The 21,053-nt window shown below is 35.4% G+C and overlaps 1 protein-coding gene across 1 annotated transcript in view; it reads right to left on the bottom strand.

The window, feature by feature from the left end:
* Window positions 1-11,428, bottom strand: part of LOC140232556 (NPC intracellular cholesterol transporter 1-like) — a 32,587-nt gene extending 21,159 nt beyond the window's left edge. The window contains exons 1-2 of the mRNA XM_072312652.1: window positions 11,351-11,428; window positions 556-768 (exon numbers count right to left, since the gene is read on the bottom strand). Of these exons, the coding sequence (XP_072168753.1) occupies window positions 556-768; window positions 11,351-11,413 (276 nt within the window). The 5' untranslated portion in view covers window positions 11,414-11,428. The remainder of the gene's footprint in view (window positions 1-555; window positions 769-11,350) is intronic.
* Window positions 11,429-21,053: the final 9,625 nt, after the last annotated feature.

The following is a 21,053-nucleotide window of genomic DNA, read 5'->3' as shown; positions in this document are numbered from 1 at the left end:
TGGAACAAACACCCTGCTGGACTTGTTTTTGTTTTGTATTTGATAATGTTAAAGGTATTAGCCCACATTTGTAAACCTGCAGCAATTGGTATCATAGTTAGCATGGAGTTTGGGTATGATTGCAGTAACACCTGTGCAAAATTTCGTTCCAATTAGTCCATTACTTTCATAAAAATAAATTAAAATGCACCGTAATCCGTATGCATGCGTATAACGCTCGCTAGCTCCGGTCCACGTACGTGTTACATGTACAATGTACGTAGCTATAGCCCGCGCTCGTAATTCGATTTTTGGTCTGGTTGACCCGGTTTGAAAATTGATTTTAAAACGATGATTTTCTCTCTTTTATCGAATGGTATAGACAAAGAGCGACAGGTGAGGTATGTTACTGTTATAACTTGTACTTGAAGTCATATTGGACCTGTTTTATGCAGTTTTGATTTTCGTGGGTTTGCAAATGTGGGCTAGTACCTTTAAGGCTGTGCGCAGGTAATCAATAAGCCTAGTAAATTCCCCTAACCAGGACAGTTTTGCATAATCTTGACATATATATACCCGCAATGTTTGTAGTTGCTCTCTGTCACAGCAGACGTTCGAGTCGTTCATGCCTGGACACATGTCTTCCAGTAGAACATCGCCCCCAGCGCCCACGCTCCTCGAGGGATCGTTGTCCAGGCAGTTCAGATCCGTCCTGTTCTCCTTTTCCGGGTTGGGTCCGCACTCGCTGTACATCATACAGGTGTTCCTATCGTGAGTGTACGCCTCCACCTGTGGGAACAAGAACACGATAATCTTTATTTAAAAAAAAAAGAATGCCACCTGCTGCAGGACTACGACAAAAATGATACTGAGCATGACAACAGTATACAGTCAACTCTCGTCATAACGAAGTCCCGGCAGTTTTCTTTCGTCCTATCGAAACTTCGCTATAACTGAACAAATAAACAATAAAAGATAAAGACCAGATAATGCTTGGGCCTAAATTCTTACTTCGTTGTAATCCGTGATTTCGTTATGAGCGTGTTTGTTATAAGGTAGTGCACTGTATGAACTGTCATGATGAAAAAGAAAAAAAGACTAATTATTTCCATTCAATGGTCGAAATGAAGGGCAGTGATTTCATGAAACACACACAAAATGATGATGATGATGATGATAATAATAATAATAATAATAATAATAATAATAATAATAATAACAATAATAATAATGATAATAATGATAATGATAATAATAATAACAACAGCAACAACAACAATAAGCGCTCTAGCTGAATCACAGGCAGAAGTCGGAGTGCAGCTGTTGGGAAAAAGAACGAACGAAATTCATACAGCGTGCTTGGATCATTGCAAATGATTGACAAATTACCCTTCATCAACGTAAAGAAAAAATCGATTCTTCAGTGTTTCGAGTAATAGCCATGATGAAAATCATGGGCATACATACTCGAGTGAAAAAACGAAACCACGACCTCTTGAAGGCAAGACTACCGAGCTTCCACCCGAAAGCCTAATGTTCCAACAAACGTGATCAGTCAGCATGAGATGAAACAAAACGGCTATAATATACTCACAGCCTATTCTCTACCTACGGAACCTAATCGTAAACTCGCTGAGATAAAATCACATCCTTAAATTTCAGCCTTCGTTTTGATTTTTAGATATTCTATAGAAAGACATCGCTTGCATCACAAGACTGGTCAGACTCGCTCGCCAAACACAAGAAATGTCTTTGTTTCCTCACGAATTTACCACAAGTACCAAAGGAATAGGAGAAAGTAAAAATATTCATTACATTAAAGGATAAAAAAGAAAAGCAGATTTACTTCGGTAAATATACAATATGCAGACAGACAAAGTGCACACACATGCACACGCATATGCACACATAAATAATAAAAAGACATTAAAGATAAAAGGGAAAACGCAAGAGCTGTTACTTGCATGCTTAAGAGATGAAATACACGGATGTGAGAAAGATGTATATCAAATTTGAATTGTATAAATGATTCAATATATTAAATTGCTGGCGTTATCTAGTATTGCACTTATTGCTATTTGGAAATTTTCTTTGGATTTCATCTACTGTTGTATCATAAGTAAGGAGGTATTGATATAACCTTAAAGGGGATGGCTAGTAACTGATCAGTGGGAATCAGTGGGAATGCTGGGGGATGATTGTTCCATTTCTTATGGGATTCATTTACGAGTATATTATATATATTGTTGTGTGAAAATGATTTGCTTCAGAACGGTCTCATATTCAAGTAATGTTTAGTGCACCGTCACTGTACGGCATGCTAGCCTGGAAACATTAAACTGCACATTACTTGAATATGTTACCATTCTGAAGCACATAATTTTCACACAACAATAGATATATAATGTACTCTTAAATGAATCCCACAAGGATTGGAACAATCATCCCCCAGCATTCCAACTGATTCCCACTGATCAGTTATTAGCCATCCCCTTCAAGTAAAGATAGGAGGAAAATCCTCTGATTCATGGTTAAACAGTATTCTAGGCTGGCTCGATTGTGACATTAATCATTTTTTTAAATCATGAAGCAATATTTTTTTTTTCAGTTCAAAAGGAGGGGATCCATTGATGAAACAAAACAGTTTTACACAATGTTTTACGTCACAATTTCCATGGTAAGGGAAATTTTGTTTATTTCGTCTCTAACACATAATGAAGGTGTATTTCAAGAAGGACTTTATCTTATTGTATAGGGCAAGCTTTGACAATACATGAGGATATGGTGACACCTTGTACTTCACCTTTCTGATCGGTAAATTTAGGATTAAAAATAAGATCAGTGTATAAGAATCTGTCCACAGAAATCAGTGCAATCCTTTGTCCAGGAGTCTGTCGCTTTTAAGCGCATAATCGTGTCTTCATGAATTTTAAACATTGGATTACGTAATGTTTGACAGATCGAACCATCATAAAGATAATCACTGGAAGCAGGGAGTGACCTTTGCTACCAAATAATCTCATCTAGCAGCGCATTGCTGCAATCAGGCGGCATCACACAGACAGAACGTTGTCACTGCAATATTACAGCACACCCAGGGCTTAGATAATGTTTTAAGGGCTCTTTCATAATTGACAATATTTGTGAACGTATAGGAATGGTGCTTATTTGAGATTTGAGGTAATTTTTAGCATACAACTTTCAGTAATCTGAAATAAAAGTCTTGATTTCTTTAAAATCGTCATCACGTTAGCAGTCGTTAATTTTGTTATTATCTAAGATAATCTCAAATATATTCTCAATGTTTTGTCACGATCTTTTATGTTCCAAAATTTTGAGAAAATTGATTACTGCGGAAATTATTTGATAGCTATGATCTAGTGCGAAAACCCTCCTTCTTTCTCCTTTTTTTTTCTATTAAAGAGGCTCGCATGTCCAAAGAGAGTCCCCCTTGGAAAAAGTGCAAACAATTCACTGTTCCAAATTCTTTGTAAGGTCTCCTGTGTAATGAGTTTTTACCTGATGAAAATATCAGAGCTCCTAATATTGGATTAATTTCAATTCATCAACTATCGTATGGCAAAGGATATTTTTACCGAATGGTGAATGGTAGTCAGAAGAGGGAAAGGACAACATTAAAAGAAGAGAGACGTTATGAAAGTAGCTCGAGCAGGAATGGAATGAATGGCTTTGGAATTGATGGAATACTGCTTCTTTCTTCCTCATTTCCCAGTTTTTATCGCCCCAGTTATGGTACGATGAATTGAATGACCCGTAACTAAGGGTCTGTGACATAAGCCCACATCGAAATCCTTGCGCAAGGCTATAACTGGATATATATAGTTCTCTCCACCGGCGGTAACAGCATGTGACTTGGCCCTTAATGACGTATCAATACGACAGCATCGCACGTCTTATCACTGCACTATCTTTTCGTTGTGTACCAGCCCAAAATATTGTTGGTTCCATTGTTACACCCCCACTCCTCCTCCTCCTCTATCTGCCTCTTCTTTCCCTTTTCCTGACTCTTTTTCTTCTGCTTCGTCTCCTCCTTTTTCTTCAATTTCTTCTTCTTATACTTCCACGTTTTCTTTTGTTGCTACCTCCTTGCCTGCTTTTCCTTCTTCTTCTTTAAAGTCTACTTTAAATATTCTTTTTTTCTCTCTCTCTCTCTGCAAATCCTTCTCTGTATCTTATCTGTCGAGTGTCGTGGAATAAAGTGGGTATGATAGCGCGTGTCACCGCCCTTTCGAAGTCATCCAATACATGCCATCCAACCACAGGTAGCTGAGTGAACGATACTTTGTTAACACTTGTTCAAAGTATAATATATGCTTAATCAAAAGTTGCTTTCGGAAGATGAGAATATAGCTAGATGACAATGCATATTCCGTTTTCATCAAGGAGAAGAGACCAATGCCGTAAAAAATAATAATAATCAAAATGTTCTTTAGATGGATCAGCACGATCACTACTTTGAAATATATTGAAGACCTTCGCTCAAATAATTTTGTTAGTCACTGATATTTGTACAAAAACATTGTAAGATTATCAGGAACTCAAATTGTCAATGAATCTTGCAAATCTTTTCGTTGGACATCATTCATTATGCGCCCAGCACTGACAGGAGATATTACGTCTAAACGTCATGCATATCTTAGATGTAAAAAAAAAAAAAAATCGGAAATTCTTTCCCGAACCCACGAACTTTTCAACACATTTCTCAAGAATTGTACATGTACGTGTAATGCTGTGTTCTGTAGCATCTTTATTCAATACGATTTAGAATGAGAGGTTGAAATGACATCATACTGTTAATTCATGTTCTGCAGCTGTAACTTACTTGGCTCCTGGTCGTGCATTCGCAAGTTCAATAGCAAATGACTGCTTGGCCATTTCCATCGAATTGCTGACTAGACGCAAACATAATTTATCTAAGTTGGATAAGATGATCATTCGACTCTTGACCTACCAAAGTCGATACTGTAAATAAAGCCTGATGAAAATATTGATTTTAGTCAATTAAATGTATTGGTACGTTAGGGTATCTACCCTTTTTTCAAGAGAAGTTAAGTTGAATGAGTATTTAGATACTAGATTAGCCAAAAAGCTTTCCTACTTCATAAGATTAACGTTGTCATCATTCATATAAGGACGGATGCAATGGTAAAAATGTTCAAAGATTCAAACAGTGATATGAGATAGTTTTATATGATTCCCTCCGTACATCGTTGTCTGGTGTTCATTCAATCTTGCTCCTTTATGTCGATTTTTTTTTTCGCACCTAAAGACTTCTTTATTTTTCAATCATTAATTGATTTTTTTACCGTTTCCTTTTTCTCAAGTCGCGGCAGCCTTATCTTGGTTGTAATTGCACATATCACAGCTAGCTGTTCCCCTTTCCTCCGATCGTGAACATGTTTAATGCGTAAATAAATGCGCTGTAATGAGCACAGCTGTAACAACAATGTTATGGGAAAAACGAAGCATGTTTGATAACAACTATAACACTTGGGCGGCAACCAAACGTCATGGCTATAGATAGAAAGTTGAAAAAAGAATAACAAAAAGGAAAACAAACATGATAAAACAGGATAGAAAGGTGTGACATCAATGTTTTTCAGAGATTTTTTTCAAACAATGTATTAATGGTACATAGAATAGTTTTCTTTGCTGCAGTGCGATATGCAGAACACTTCTGAATCTATATGAATGATATTATGTGTCACCTTTTTGCGGTTCTATTTTGTTAATCTGTGTTGGTAAAAAAATATCAAAAGGAGAAATCAGGTTGTTGTTGTTTTTCTCTTTCATTTTTTCATCCGGGCAGGACATATGTGAATATGAATGAATACAACAAGGGTATGAATAAATGACATGATTAATGCATGTGTGAGGCATATAACATATCAATATATTCGTAACGTGACTTCCATCTGTTTCATGAAATATGTAAACTAAGATCCAAAGCTTATTCCAACCAGGTGAGTATTGAGCCTTGTACGTTTTAGTTTAGTCTAGGTTCATAAAAAAGCGCGGTTTTGTACATTTGTCATATCTATGTCCAGGATGCCAAGTAAAATCGTCCGGTGTGATCGTCGAGTAATGCTATAGAGGTATATTTCACTCGTAAAAAGGCTGTAGGCACAATGTCTGGTAAAAAGATAAAATGTCATAGGTCGTTGCATCTGGATATCAGTCCAACTATCGCATCATAATATCCCTTTGATTTTGCTTCTTTCTTTCCAAAACTTGTATTCAACACTTTTGCATCTGCGATTTCCACTTCTGGAAATTGTATTTTGCTTTCACGTTTAGTTTAGAATCCTACTTCTATTGTTCTATTCCCTGGGTTTTGCGTAGGCATCCCTTACAATTCCGTTTTCATCAAAGGTGCTGTACCTCAGCGTCTTTAATGGTCTATCGGAGAAATGCCAAGCAGAATTTGATATTAAGAAAAGTCATATTTTAGACTGAAAGGACGTAACACAAAGCGAATAGAAACTGTAAAAAAAATAGAAGACGATTCCTCTCCCTTATCTTTACCGCCATCAAGTTGATTTCGGCAGTGATATATATTCATAAACATGTGATTCTGAGAGCATGTGCCACGGTGGCCTAAATGTACGATGATTGTCACAAATTGGGATAATAATCGCCATGATAGCTTGTACACATGAATATTCTGGCGCTCAGAAAAAAAGTACTGATTAGATGTACAAAAAAAGATTTGATAGTTTTGTAAATTTTCTCGAAATCAGTTAGGGTGTCCCTCAAGAGCATGGTAAATCGCTCCTCAATGTCAATTATGCTCCAAATTGGAACAAAGATGCAAACTAATTGACTAAGTTGACAATAAAAACTGAGCTAAAAAAAGAAATATGAATTTGAATGCCTTATTTCATTCTTGAATTTATATTCATGCTTGAATTTCCATAATTACATAGAGCGAGGAACCCATTTTTCGAGAATAATAAGGAACGACTGGTTATTTAAAGATTGTTGACGTATGTTTACAGTGTATTTCAGGTAATCAAATAATTTGAAATCCGTGATTGCTCATACACAATATTATCTCCGTTTATCAAGTCGAAAGATATTTTTTCTTGAAATTTTTTGAAATATAAATAGAAGTTACTGAACTCATAAAGAATGCGTCTGCCACTGCCTATTAGCAGCCAAGTTTTGAAGGTACGATTAAAAAAAAAAAAAAAAAAAAACCGGAACAAAACGGATGAAAAAAGTATGACCAGAGTTCTCCTGAAAAAAAAAAATGGCTAGGAGCGTTTTTTACTTAAACCCATTTTATTATGTTCCACCCAATCAAAAAATTGCTAAGACGTGAATGTCTTTGTGAATGAGTGTGTGCGTGTGAGTGTGTGTTTTGTGTGTCAAATCTTCATGCGCGAAGGTTTCATGAAGTCCAGACAATCGGTTTTGAATTCATCGTATAATTGAAAATCCATTTTTTACTCTAAAATTTCCAATGACGCGTAATTTGTCTCACTTTGTTTCAAAGAACTTAAAACATATACAGTAAAATCAACCAAGACATAATAGAAAATTAGTTTTAGCGGTTACTTTAGCGCAATTGTTCGATGCAAAACATCCTACTAGCAATTTTCATGAGAACACAAAAAACAAAAACACAATTTCACGTTATATTTGGTCTTTGAAATTCAGACAGGAGGTAGTCAATACATGGTGCTGTCAATTTTTAGCATCTATGATACTTTATTTCTTACTTTCAGCAACTCATCTTATAGAAAGGCAGTCTTTGCATGCAGCTTGTAATGTTTATGCTACTTTTTCACGGTACGGTGGCAACGTGTCACGTTGCCAATAAAGTACTCGAGTTTGCTTAATATCCGGTTTATTCTTGTTAGGTTTCCGGCGCCCTTTTTTCCCCCTTCTCCTACATCCCCACGGGAAACTCTGACTTGTGGTGTCTGTGTACTAGTATTCTTTGAGAGATATCGTACATGTCAAAATAATGTGCCTTTAAAAGACATTTTTTCGTTGACTTTATTATCCCTGCTTCTGTCTTATTTCTTGCTCCATTTCTTTTCTACTCATTTCATTCTCTACCGCGTCCGAGCTCACAGGAGACGGTTGTAAGGAAATTTGCGATGAAAGAAATGTTCACAGTTAACAAAGTCATCATCTGCAAACTAATAACTACAAAAAGTACACACCAAAACATTATAGTAGTCCCTTAATACGACCATGACCATGTCAAGCTTGAGAAAATAATGAAAGATATTCAAGCAATGCTGTTGCTGTGGGGTTTTTTTTTTCTCTTTCTGTTTCATGGCTCTAGCTGTTAGTCCATTCAAAGGAACTATCTGTCACGATCATGTATGGGTTGAAATGCATGATAATCGTTATGGGTAGGAAGATATCTTTTTTTTTTTTTTGTCACCATCATTGTTTTGAAATGACCCGGAACATCTCAGACCTACCGCAAGGAAAGGCTGAACGTGAGGTAATCAGTTCATATTGCTGAATACGTTTCCGTATTACGTGTGCGATTTATCACGAAGCCATGGTTCGGGGCATGCAATAGCCAAAGAGCTACGTTAATACAGTTACAACAATATTTGTTATTCCCAAGATTCGTTCATCCGAAAACGAAAAAAACGTTCGTAATTTCGAAGGTTCGCTAATATGCATCACTCTTTTAATTTTCGGATTAATTCGGACTGTTGGAATAATGAACCTTAATTTCATTTCTTGATTAACGAACCTTATTCGATCTTTGGATTAATACACCTTTGGAATAACAATGTTCAAATCAACGATAACATATTATATATTTTTTTTTCATTTTCGGGTTAACGAATATATAGGGATGAGAAATCTGAGTGTTTGGGAATAACGAATCTTTGGAATAAGAAACCTCTGGAAAACTAATCTTATTTCAATTGTGTATTAAGGAACTTTCGTAAGAACAAAACTTTCATAATTTTCGGATTGACACATACCTTGGATTCAACGAACCATATTGCATTAACGAACCTTCGGAAGGCTCGAACCTGATTTCTTTTGGATTAACGAACCTTTGGAATAAGGAAGCTTATTTCATTATCGGATTAACGAAGATCAATTTGATGTATACAGAATTAATGTGTTTCGTATTAACGAATCTTCTGAATAGCGCCACAAGAATGTTCGGATTAACAACCCCAATTTCATTTTGGATTAACGAACATCTAGGTGTAGGAAATTTGTGCATTTCGAAATGACGAACATTCGGAGTAACGGACCTTTGGAAAGAGCAAACATCATTTCCTCTGGATTAACGAATCTTCGGTAAAAACTAATATTATCGTAATATCCCTTTACACCCACCCCCCCCCCCCAACCTCCCTCCTCCATTGTCCACAGATGATGGTCTCCGCCGTTCGCTCGGCGTCTGCAGCGGCTAAGATGGGGCTGGACGAGAGGCGCGAAAGTCTGCATCATGATGATAGGATACTTCAATACAAGGTTTGCAAGAACGTTTCGAACACTTACGGTTCTCTTTTTATACACAGCCTCATATCGTAGTACAAATTTCATTCTATTTTTTAAACGACAATATATTATTGTGGTTAGCCGCATGACGTTCTCATATACCGTGAATTTAATATTCATGTACAAAATGTACATGAATATGTTACTTTGGTTGTTTACAAGAGAATTGTACTTATCGAGACCAGTTTTTGAGATACGTGATTTGATTTTAATTGAATTTGAGTCATCTTTTAAACGTAAACAATAAGGAAGTAACTACTGCCTCTCGCAAGCAACCGCAGTCCGGCGGTTGAAAACCCCTTCGAAAAACCAGGCCATAGAGACAAAGTGCCATAGAGACAATATTGTTATATTGTTATACACCTCTTGATCAAGTGCGGATGAACTATTAATGCTGAATCAGATGGAAATCCTTGACAAATTAAGATAAAGAAGTGCCTGGGTACATCAAGGGTATAATCATTCTAAATTTGCTGAGGCTGAGATGAATGGCAAATGACATTCACTGAAGGGAAGCGCTGCGGTGATAGCTGGAGAGTATTTCATTTCTTTTTAATTAATTCAACTCCTTTTTCAAATTCCATTTCATTCATTTTTCAAGCGATTTATATTATTTTGAAAAATAATACAGTCAATAATAGAGTTAGGATGTACTATAGAGAAAACATGCGGAGGTACGATGAAGTAATGCCGATTTAATAACACAGCACGGTATTACTTACCATTCCAAACAAAATTATTATCTGATTCTAGTTCAAATCAGACTCTGAAATGAAACCAAATGCTCTGTATCAAATGTTATTATAACTTGTCATGTTGACCTTAAGAAATGGCACGGACTTCATGCATTATTGAGATGTTCAAGCCGAAGAGGCATTCAAACAGAATTCAAGCATTATGTTGGGGTTTTCTTTTCCTTTTTGTTTAAACACGATACTTCAACGTAAGTTCACTGTGTCATGTTCTTATTATCATTAGGATAAAAGATTTTTTTTTCTCGCTGTTGCGTTTGTGCATTTTAGGTTCTTAGAAATAAATAAACTAACGTTTATGCATGAAAAGTGACAAAGTCCCACCTGTGGCATTTACTGTACTTTATAATACCACTCCTACTCTCACGACACAATAACCACACAAAGTATGAGCGATTTATTGTGTACCCATCATTCATAGCGAGCGTTATGGAGGAAAGTTAGGCACTCGCCTACTTTATGGACCACTTCAGTTCGGATATAAATAATTGACGCGCAAAATGGATTCAATCCATAAAGAAAGAAACACTAATGTAGGTATTGATATGATTATGAAAATCCAACTTATTTCTGTTCTATGTATAGATATTGGCCAGATATCTATTCATAATCATCTTTCAGCAGAAATATGGGTACAACCTGATTTGACCAGCATGGGCAACAAATCTTTCTTCTTTTTCCACAGACTCTCAAGCACGGATCGGTGATATCGGATGATTTGCACTAAGAAATTACATAAAGACGATAAGAGCGACACTGCATAATACATTGTTTACATTGAAAACTCGAGTAAGAATATGCTTACAAACTTTAATGAACAAAATTGGAGAAAAAAGGCAAAACAACACATTGTTTTAACACTATGTCTCGTAAACAGAGAATGAATTCGCACTTTTATGATGGTTGAATGTGGACAGAGAATAGAACATTACACGGCATGATATATATACATTTTTGGGGGTCAAATTTCGTGTTTTTGTGAGATACAGATTTATACTATATGTAAAGAATGAAATTAAACGAAACTCCGCGGCAATTCTAATCGTGTGTGTATAGTGTGCACATTAATATAACGTCAGAAATCACATCAACATGTAAGTTACCTGGATTACGCTAAGTGCGACCAACAAAATGGCGGCCAGCAGCCCCATATGCTTCCAAGCCATGTTGAGGAGTGACGCTTGGTTTTCCTCCTGTAGAATGTCTGTCCTCTTGTGCAGTGCTTTCCTCTCTAAAATTCGTCAAAGACCAGGAATGTGCTGGTTTAAAATTCAATATCCGGTATAAGATGTCCGTCCAAAGATGGAATAGTAAAGTTTACCAACTTCAACACACTATATTATAATTCTAAGTCCAATCCACGTATATCCAGCGTTTCCTTTTTTGTCCAATACAAGGGCGATAAAAAAAAAAAAATCGTCTATTTTGAAGCAAACTGTGTCCTATTTGTTGATCTAAATATCTTTGACAGTTTCAGCTTCCTTATCCTTTCAAGAGTAGCGGACGACTGATCCAGTGAATGTCACAGATGACTCCAGTTTTCCAAACGAAAAAGAAAAAAAAACCCACCGTGCTACCAGTTTGATCGCCTGATGTCGTCAAACAGGCGGGGCTGTTTTAGGATTGTGCGGTAATGTTGAGTCGTCATCACGTTAATTAATTATCCGAGCCGTCATAAATGATTAACCCCAAGGGTAAACAGGGTAGCGCTTACTAGATAACCAGCCCCTCAATTGTTCCGATAAACCGTTCGGTGCTCTTCTGGGGCAGGGGATTTATGTTGACATAGGCGAGATACGTTATACAAGACCAAGATTTTAGCACTCTCTGTTTCTCAGCACGAGTGTATTGTGCCATGCTCATGAAACCTACTGCTGTACCAACGGGCACGGTTGAAGGCAAACGGGGTCATTGCCAAGTTTTTGCTTTGATGGTGGCATTGACATAACGCGAGAGATAAGATATTGTTATGACTTATGGGGCACGCCTTCCTTTCCGCAGAAATGAAGCAAAGCAAAAGAAAAATGATGTCAGCTTTGCGATATTTGGAATTAATGTCTTTCGCGAAACCCAAGTTTCAAAACACAAATTAATGAGTAGTTTCAAGAGTCATATCGCGATGTTTAATCACTATAAGCTGAAGCAATCTAAAAGGCATTTGAAACCCAAATAAACATAAAGCTGTAAGAACTATAAGCACAAAGGATACAGAATATCTCCATATCTATAACCAAATGCCTACGTGCATAGTCGCAACCACACATATTGCTGCCAGTATTTTTATTGAGAAAATGAAAAGTTATAAAACTTCCAAGGTCTTCATACACTGCATGTAAGGCTTAAATTACAATATATAGATTTTGGTTTGATTTATGTTATTTTGATGCATTTCCTTAAAAATTCTAGGACAAAAGAACTCAATACTTCATAAACTCGGAAATGTTTTCGTTTAGATAATTCTGAAATGGAGGAAAAATTACCCAAATTTGATTAACTTAGATTTAGGAGAATTTTATTACAAACATTCTTAATATAGGTTTTCCCATCCATTTTCGCACTTTTGTCATTCAATTTCAAAGATTTATTATTCAATTTCGTCCCGAGAAGCAGGTGGAACGCAAATCCTAACTTCAATTTCGTCAATTGTCATTGTAATTCGTTTTTCGTCAAACATTTTCGAAGACATAGCATTCAGAATCGTCAATTGTCATTCAAATTCGTCCCTCCCGCTGACGGATCGCAGAATGTGAAGATCAAATTCGTCTTTGTTCACACAATTTCATAAATTTTTCATTCAAATTAGTCAGATATTGTCAATTCTTTATTTTGATGGTGAACCAACTTTAAGCCGACATATTTTTACTTTCTCTCGTAAACTGTATCGTTACACATTATTCCCTATAACCATTTGCTTTAACAATACACACAAAAAACAAGACTGCAAACAAAAATAATTGAAGGATAAACGACAGTCAAAAGTCATAACCCAGGGCAGTATGTCAGTGTCACATTTTGAACTTTAACTGGTAATGATCAGGTTTTCTCATCATAATACATGAAGCAAAGTTTAAATTTTGTACCCTGGAAAGCAGCAAACATAATTATGTTATCCATTCTTTGACATTAAACAGGCGACAATTCTACACTTAAATTTTGTCTTTAATCATTTTTGCCTAGAAATCGTTTGTCAGTGTTTTCGTTTGCGAGACGGTATACGTCTGTTTATATATTCTTATATATAAACAGTTTATATATGTTTTATATCAGTGTTTATATATGTTTTATATCAGTGTGTACTCGGATTGCTTGTGTGTGTCTGTATCTGTGGTTCTGTGTGCGTGTGTGGGGGGGGGGGGCACTTGTGTGTATGTTAACTCCTGAATGTAAAATGTGAACGGTTACAGAAAAAAAAAATACATGAATGACTGGAAAATCACGCCGGGTAGAGATATGAGACGAATATGAATGAAAATTTAACTAAAATGATTGACAAAAGACGAAATCGATCCTGCTGTTTTGAGTGCTGCGAGTGAGACTGACGAATTTGAACTGTAATGACGAAAATGTATGCCAAATGACTAAATTGAATGGACTTTATTTGAAAATGAACGACGAAAGACGAATTTGAAAGTAAGATTGGCCTACTCCCGACATTCCGCGACGAAATTGAAGTAAAAATTGTGAAATTGAATGAAAAAAGTTTGAAAATGAATGGGAAAACCTATACTAAATAAGAGATAAGATTACTGGGTAAAATTGATCTTTCGGTATTCGTGACAATTAAGGCAAATGTGCACACAACTGACATCTACAAGTAAACCTACAAATAAATGACCAATATTTAGAATTGTAAGCGAGTGCTTCGCATACGTTTCATTTTCATTTCATTTCATTTCATTTATTTCATTCCTTCTTTCTTTTTCGTCAAACATAACACGAAATGTATCAGAAGATATAACATAGGCATGTATTCGACTTTACATGGTAGATAATGGTTAACAAATACGAAATTATACATGCATACCGGCAAAATACGTCAAGTAATAAAATAAATAAAAGATGTTGGCTTCCATAAGGATTCGTCTGTTTGCAATTTTATGTTCGTAGCCTCAATACCTGATTTTATTTGTATTTATGCTACTTTGGTACCGATTAGTGACTAGTGAGAGAAGTGATTGTATTTGCATGGAAATTTGCTGTTTTTACTTCTTGGATCTCATGCTAGTCACGTGTTCACTGCATAAACTGTGAGTTGAACCTTTTAGCTAATGTTTCAACTTCAATGTTGAATTTAGGGATTTCATACTGCAACGAGACAGTTAAACATCCTGCCATTATCATGTTAATTCATTCATATTTTTCAATATAGGCCTTGTTTAAAACTGTTTTTATTATTTTTTTTATTATTATTATTATTATTATTATTATTATTATTATTATTATTATCAAAGACTGCTGTAGTTAAAATATACCCCAACGTGGCAAGCTCCTGTGCAAATCTTGATTTTTTCGATGGCTGCAGAAGAGTACTATCGGACAATCCAGTTCACACGAAATACATGTACTGCATTACTGGGCCTTGTATTTTCCTGCTGATATTCTGTTAACGATCGCATGAGGGAGAACTGACAATAATAAAGATAATGATAGCTCTGTGAAGTGAGCCTTAATTGGGTGTTCAACTTCAACTTATATTTTTTTTTTCAAGATAAGCAACAGACATGGTTTGTCCAAATTAGTGCGCAGTTTGCTCAATATATTTATAGATAAAATGTAACCATTCATCACAAAAAAAAAGTCGCCGTGATTTTATGTCAGCACTGAAAGTAGGTGAAACGGGTCAATTGTAAGTTCTTTGTATTTTCTGAAGGAGGAATTCTTCTACTTTATTCTAAAGTTTGTGATCGTAAAACGACCGGGAAGTTGTGCTTTTATCAGTTTTTCTAGAATATTTCTTTTTGTAGAATAGTGTAATTAGGTTTTTCTTGAGGACCATTTTCGTTTCTTACAGAAACTCTTTACATACTCTTCACTTACAACTCTAATAGCTTTTGAAAAGATGACGCTACTGCTTTGAAAGTTGGCAGTAGTCATGAATATCATGTGTTGATAGAGCATGCTTAAATTTAATTTCATCTGATAATCCCCTCATTTTTGTTTTTATGTTTTTTGTTTGTTTGTTTGTTTGTTTTTTAACAGTATGTAGTTTGTCCCATTCATCGCAGAAAGAACAGCTTGGTAAGATTTAAGCGCTGGAATAGACCGTATACTTTAAAGCCTCTTTTCTTATTAAATACTTTTCCAGAGTGGGCGCTTTATTTCCAATATCATTACAGGTTAAGAAAGTCGATTGGTACGGAGTCATATGTCAATTCAAAGCTTAGAATCTGCTCCTTTGGAAGTAATCATTACCTTCTCTTTTAATATAACATTACAATCTAAATTTATCCTCATTCTGATTTTCTTATAAATTTCTGAACAGGTGAAAGGATATCACTCTTTTCAAGGATACATATCACTGTCAAGATCACTATTATACTAATACTGATTTAAAGGGGAACTAATATTAAAAACAATGACAACAACAGTAATTATGGTAACGATGATAATTATAATTGCAATAATGATAACAGGGCTACATAGAAAAAAATGACTACATGAACTCTGGAATAGTTTGGCGCTTGATAGCATAGAGTAATTATGTTAGTAATATAATGTTAAGTCTTTTTGTCCTCTCAGTATTTTGCTCCGACTAACATTTATTGAATTCTATTATGGTTAGATGTCTTTTGTGGAGAACTAGCTATATTCTGGCAGAACACAAATCTACATATCACATGCAGATCCGTCAATGTTTGCTTGGAGACACAGTGTCCAATTTCGTAACAATTTACTCACTATCCCAGGTAACACGAACATACAGTACACAGCAATGATTGTTCCTTTTATCAATGTAATGTTATCGGTTGACGCTATTGTATCCAAGTAAGGTAGGTACTAAAAGATTCTGCCGAGAAATGTTTGCGTTCATCATGTGCTTTGGATGTTGGAACCTAGCTTCTGTGGTCATTTTCTGCTACCTATAAAAGAAACACGGGCACAGTGTAGAGGACGGAAGAAAGGGAAATGAGTTAGATATTTGGGGAAAGTGGAGAGGGTAAACCGAAACGGGAAGAGGAGAGGACTTGAGTATCAAAAGAGATTGCAGTTGCAGTAGCAACTGAAAAGAATTTATTATGAAGAACAATAAAAGAGAATGGGGAAGGAGAAGAGAAACAGAAAAGAAGAGGTTAAAAGAGAAAGAAGGTTTGGGAAGTAGAAGGTAAAGTGGAGAGTATAGGACGAGTCACATGACACAATATGCATGATCGATGAAAGACGATAATGGAAAAAGGAAAGGGAGAGGATTAAACAAAAAACGAAATCATGATATTTGAAAAAAAAGATTAAAAAGATATAACTGAAGTAAAGCAATAGAAGGAGCAGAATAGATAAACAAGCAAAAGAATGAAAGAAGGCAAATGGGAGTGATATAAAAGAGAGATGTATAAAGAGATAAAAAAAAGTAGAGGATGCATTATTAAGAATGAATGAGAATGTTTGGAAAATACATAGAAAAACAAAGAAAAGAAGAAAAGCTAAAACATTTATGTATATATATATATATATGTATGTATTTGGCTATTAAAGTGGGTGTAGGGAACAGTAAAGTAGAACAAGGGTCAAGGACACTGTCGGCCAGTTTAGGATTTGACAGCAAAACATTGTTTCGCGTCTGCACCTTAATCTTTCTAATTACGTTCTATCGAGTGATAAAGAAGTCCTTATCACACAGCGTTTAAGGGTTATTTGCGATGTCATTTTTCCCCTTCTGGGATAGCATTTGCTCCCTTGCTTTGTTGTTTTTTTTTCATGTTTATTGCAAAACTTTAACCGCCCCCAAATGAAACCAAGCTCATGACGATTCTGACTAAAATGTTGAGATCTTCCATCCCTCACTCTTAAAACTGAAATGGTAAGTCAACATTTTAAAATGTTGTCATTCCTCCAAACTTTTTGTAAATGTTAAATTCCAACTCAAAATGTTGAGCTAACCATTCCTGAAATTCCAAAATTTCCACAGGATCCTATCAGCGTGGGGTATATTTAAACTACATATTTATCATATAAAATTTACACGAGGCCTATACATTAAAAATATGACTGAATTTAAATGATAATGGGAAAACGTTAAACTGTCCCGTTGAAAGGCTCATGTCTCATGCCGAGTTCTCTCCTTTCTTGTTTAAGTTTCTCCTCTTCGGTAAAAAGGAACATTTTCCTGTAATCCCCATTCCTGATATGTTTAAAGATTAAAATAGAAACACATGACTTCCGCCTATCCTTTTTTATGATACTCAATGACCCCAGCCCCAGCCCATCCCAGCATAGTCCCAAATTTGAGCCCAACAGTAATTTGTGCATATTTAACAAGCACAAGTTTGACTATCGCTTTTATTCCATTCATCGTTGATTCAAGGTTCCAACACAGCTAATATTGCGTCGTTACCTCATATGTCATCTTATCGCGGTAGGTATTTGTATGCGTGTAAACAGCATCTATAATGATCGCAACTGGCATTACTGATTTACGAACAGCGTGATAACCTGTTCCAAAGTCTGCCCATCATTACAAGGACATCAACCTCTGGTTATTGTAAGAATATTCGTAACAAAGACATATTATTATTTTAAGTCGTTAAGAGAGCGTTTATCTTGAAGTTTGTTGTTTTTGCCATTTGAATATAGATATCTAATTAAAGAAAGAAGTTACAACAGTTTAAATCTAAGCATCAGAAGGTATTCTGCTCTGAGCTGAGATATGTGAAATTATAGAAATTAGGAACATAGTGTGTGTGATGGGGGATGACATAGTCACACGCCCCTAGATGGAATTTCTTGCATTTGGCCTTGACAATCATTGTTTCGTTCAAGTCGATATGGTCAGTACAAAGTGTATCAATTAATTTTCTTTTGTACTTTCTTTCTTAATAATTCATATTTTATATATACATATATCTACGTATCTTAACCTATATTTATTTTATTCAATGTATTCTTTCTATTCTTTTCATTTTTCTCCCTTCCGTGGCCCATTCCCGATATGCCAAGATGAATTTAAAAAAGGGGGAGTAAAACACTCAGGTAATTCAAAAGGTAATGTTGTAAAATAAGAACAAAAAAAAAAAACAAACAAACTTAATATTTGTTAACAAGTCAAAAGTTTCATATCTGAACTTCCTCATGTCTTAGTTTAAAGGACGCTTGGAAGACTTAAATTTTCTTTTTTTTTTATGTAACTCGTTGGAGTTTGACTTTGCCCATAATGTGCTCCTGCATCTAAACATCAATGCTGATTTCCCCCAGAAGACGTTTGACAGGGTATTTCAATACTGTTTAGGTGGTAAGTTTATAAAAGCATATTATTGAACAAACGTTATTATCCATGTCTCATGCGAAGGCTTAGATTTTGGAAAATTTAACGACACCAAAGTTAAATAATAAGACTCACGTGGTATGGCAGAAAAAAGTGGGCTCCTCTTTCTCGTCTCATTCTCATTGGACGTACATGGACGATAATTTTGTTATCATTCACAAACTGTGAAGATGACTATTGGTGACTATGAACTGTTCCATCTTCAGTTCCTGGCTGTTTCGTGTACTTTTTCTTTATATACAATAACTGCGCTGCAAATTAAGCATTTTCTTTCTTTTTTTTTCACTTTCCAACATATAGATGTTTGCACGTTCTTCAGTGGATCATATTGTATGTGCTTTGCTAAAGTAAAACAAGAAAATAAACAAAAACAAATCTAAACTAAAATGTGTTCTAAACTTCTTCTTTTTTCTGTTTGAATTTACTGTATTCTTCTTGGACGGGGAGATACATTTCATTTTTTTTTCCTCCTAAATGAGACGTTCTTCAAATTCAATGATAACACCGTGTTGTCACTTATCACATATATTTCTCGAAATATTTATATTCCCCAAATAATGGTCTGTTTCCCCATCTTCCTCATCAGGACAAAATGTCATACCAGACATATCCGTGTTCTAGCAATTGCCAAGAAATATATTATATTAATTTCCATGTTCATTTTTTTTTTCATCCCAACAGTCCCTCTTTTTCCGAGGCCTCGCCCAGTACAGATCTGTTTATCTATTTTTTCATTCTTGTCTATTAATCCATCTATATCGATCTATATCGATCTACGTAATCATGAAAATATTCTTAACCTCCCTAAGCCCAAATCAACTATTCTTAAAAATAGCACTTTATATTCGGCATCGAGATTATTCAATACATTACCAACTAGAAACAAGATCCTTAACTTCTATTACTGCATTTTCAAGAGCAATTTCGCACATCTCCTTTGCTAATCATTCTACCTGATTATATCGAATTTATCAAAGCACTCAATGCTTTTGTAATTACTATCTCCCAATAACTTGTCACATGTTTGATTTTTCGTTTTTTGTGTGTGTCTGTACTTACACAATGTATACTCTGTGACTTTTTTTTTTCTCTTTCATTTTTTTTTTCTGGCGTTCGTTTGTAATGATTATTTTGTGTTTTTTATGTGAATTCTCTTCATTGTATGATTTCTATGTTTTGTTATCATTTCACGCCTTGCTGAAAAACAGCTTATAGCTGATTTTACCGTGGTTAAATAAATAAATTCAATTCAATTCAATTCAATTTGTCTGTCTGTCTGTCTGTCTGTCTGTCTGTCTGTCTATTTCCTTGTCTATCTGTCCATATATTCATATCTTTTCGTCTCTCTCTCTCTCTCTCTCTATCAATCCATCTCACACACCTTCAATTTCACATGATCTGACTCTTTCAAAATGAGTTTTGTGTTTGTCATGTTGCGAGAATAAGTTTCGGGATCGGTAAGGAGCGTTATCTGTCGGCTTGCTTGATTTAAAGTTCGTTTCTTGTATAAGCCAGTTCGGAGTTAGCTCATGAGCACATTGGTCCGAATGACCTTTCTTTTCTTTTTCTCATTCGGTTAGGGGGTCTTCACTCGTTTTCAGAGCGATTAATGCATAAGAAGCTTTACGTAGCAGTTTATGGAATTCATCAATCCTGTTCAAACAAAGAATGAACATGCGCATAGATCAGATGACCAGAATGATCCGTCAATTAACACTTGGGAAAGCATCCATTTCATTAATTTGCATTGATTGTATTTAATAATCTCTTTCTATTGATATTGCCAAATACCACTTATGCTATCAGGTGGATGTGCTGGCAAGCAGCATTTATGAGGATTATATGAATTATCATTACATCACAGATGTTTATCCCAGTGAATCTTAAAACCAATATGCCTGTTGGTACGAATGACCTTTTTCTGTTCATGCACAAAGTGGAACTCCGAACTGGCTTATTTCATTTGTTGATCCTTCGACTGTGAGGGAATAACATTCTTACATCATGCCGCATGGCTTTATTTTCACAGAGTATAATGATATGATCATGCTTTCGTGACTAAATTGCTTTATTACTGATATCGAACAGCAATGATGGCATAATCTCTATAAAATAACAAGGCAACTTACATAGTTTTTTTTTTTTTTTTTTTTTCATGTACACCTCCGGTATGTTTAAGTTAAAAATACTGCTGCTACTATAATACTACTGCTGATGATGACGTTACCACGTTAACTTCTGACTACGGGATTTTCACGAATAAGAATTTAAGTTATGCTGATGATATTAGATCGTGAAGTCAGATTTCCTGCTCATATCACATGTTGCTT

This window comes from Diadema setosum, chromosome 9 (assembly GCF_964275005.1).
Source record: "Diadema setosum chromosome 9, eeDiaSeto1, whole genome shotgun sequence".
NCBI lineage: Eukaryota > Metazoa > Echinodermata > Echinoidea > Diadematoida > Diadematidae > Diadema > Diadema setosum.
This window is presented reverse-complemented; position numbering and strand designations above follow the sequence as displayed.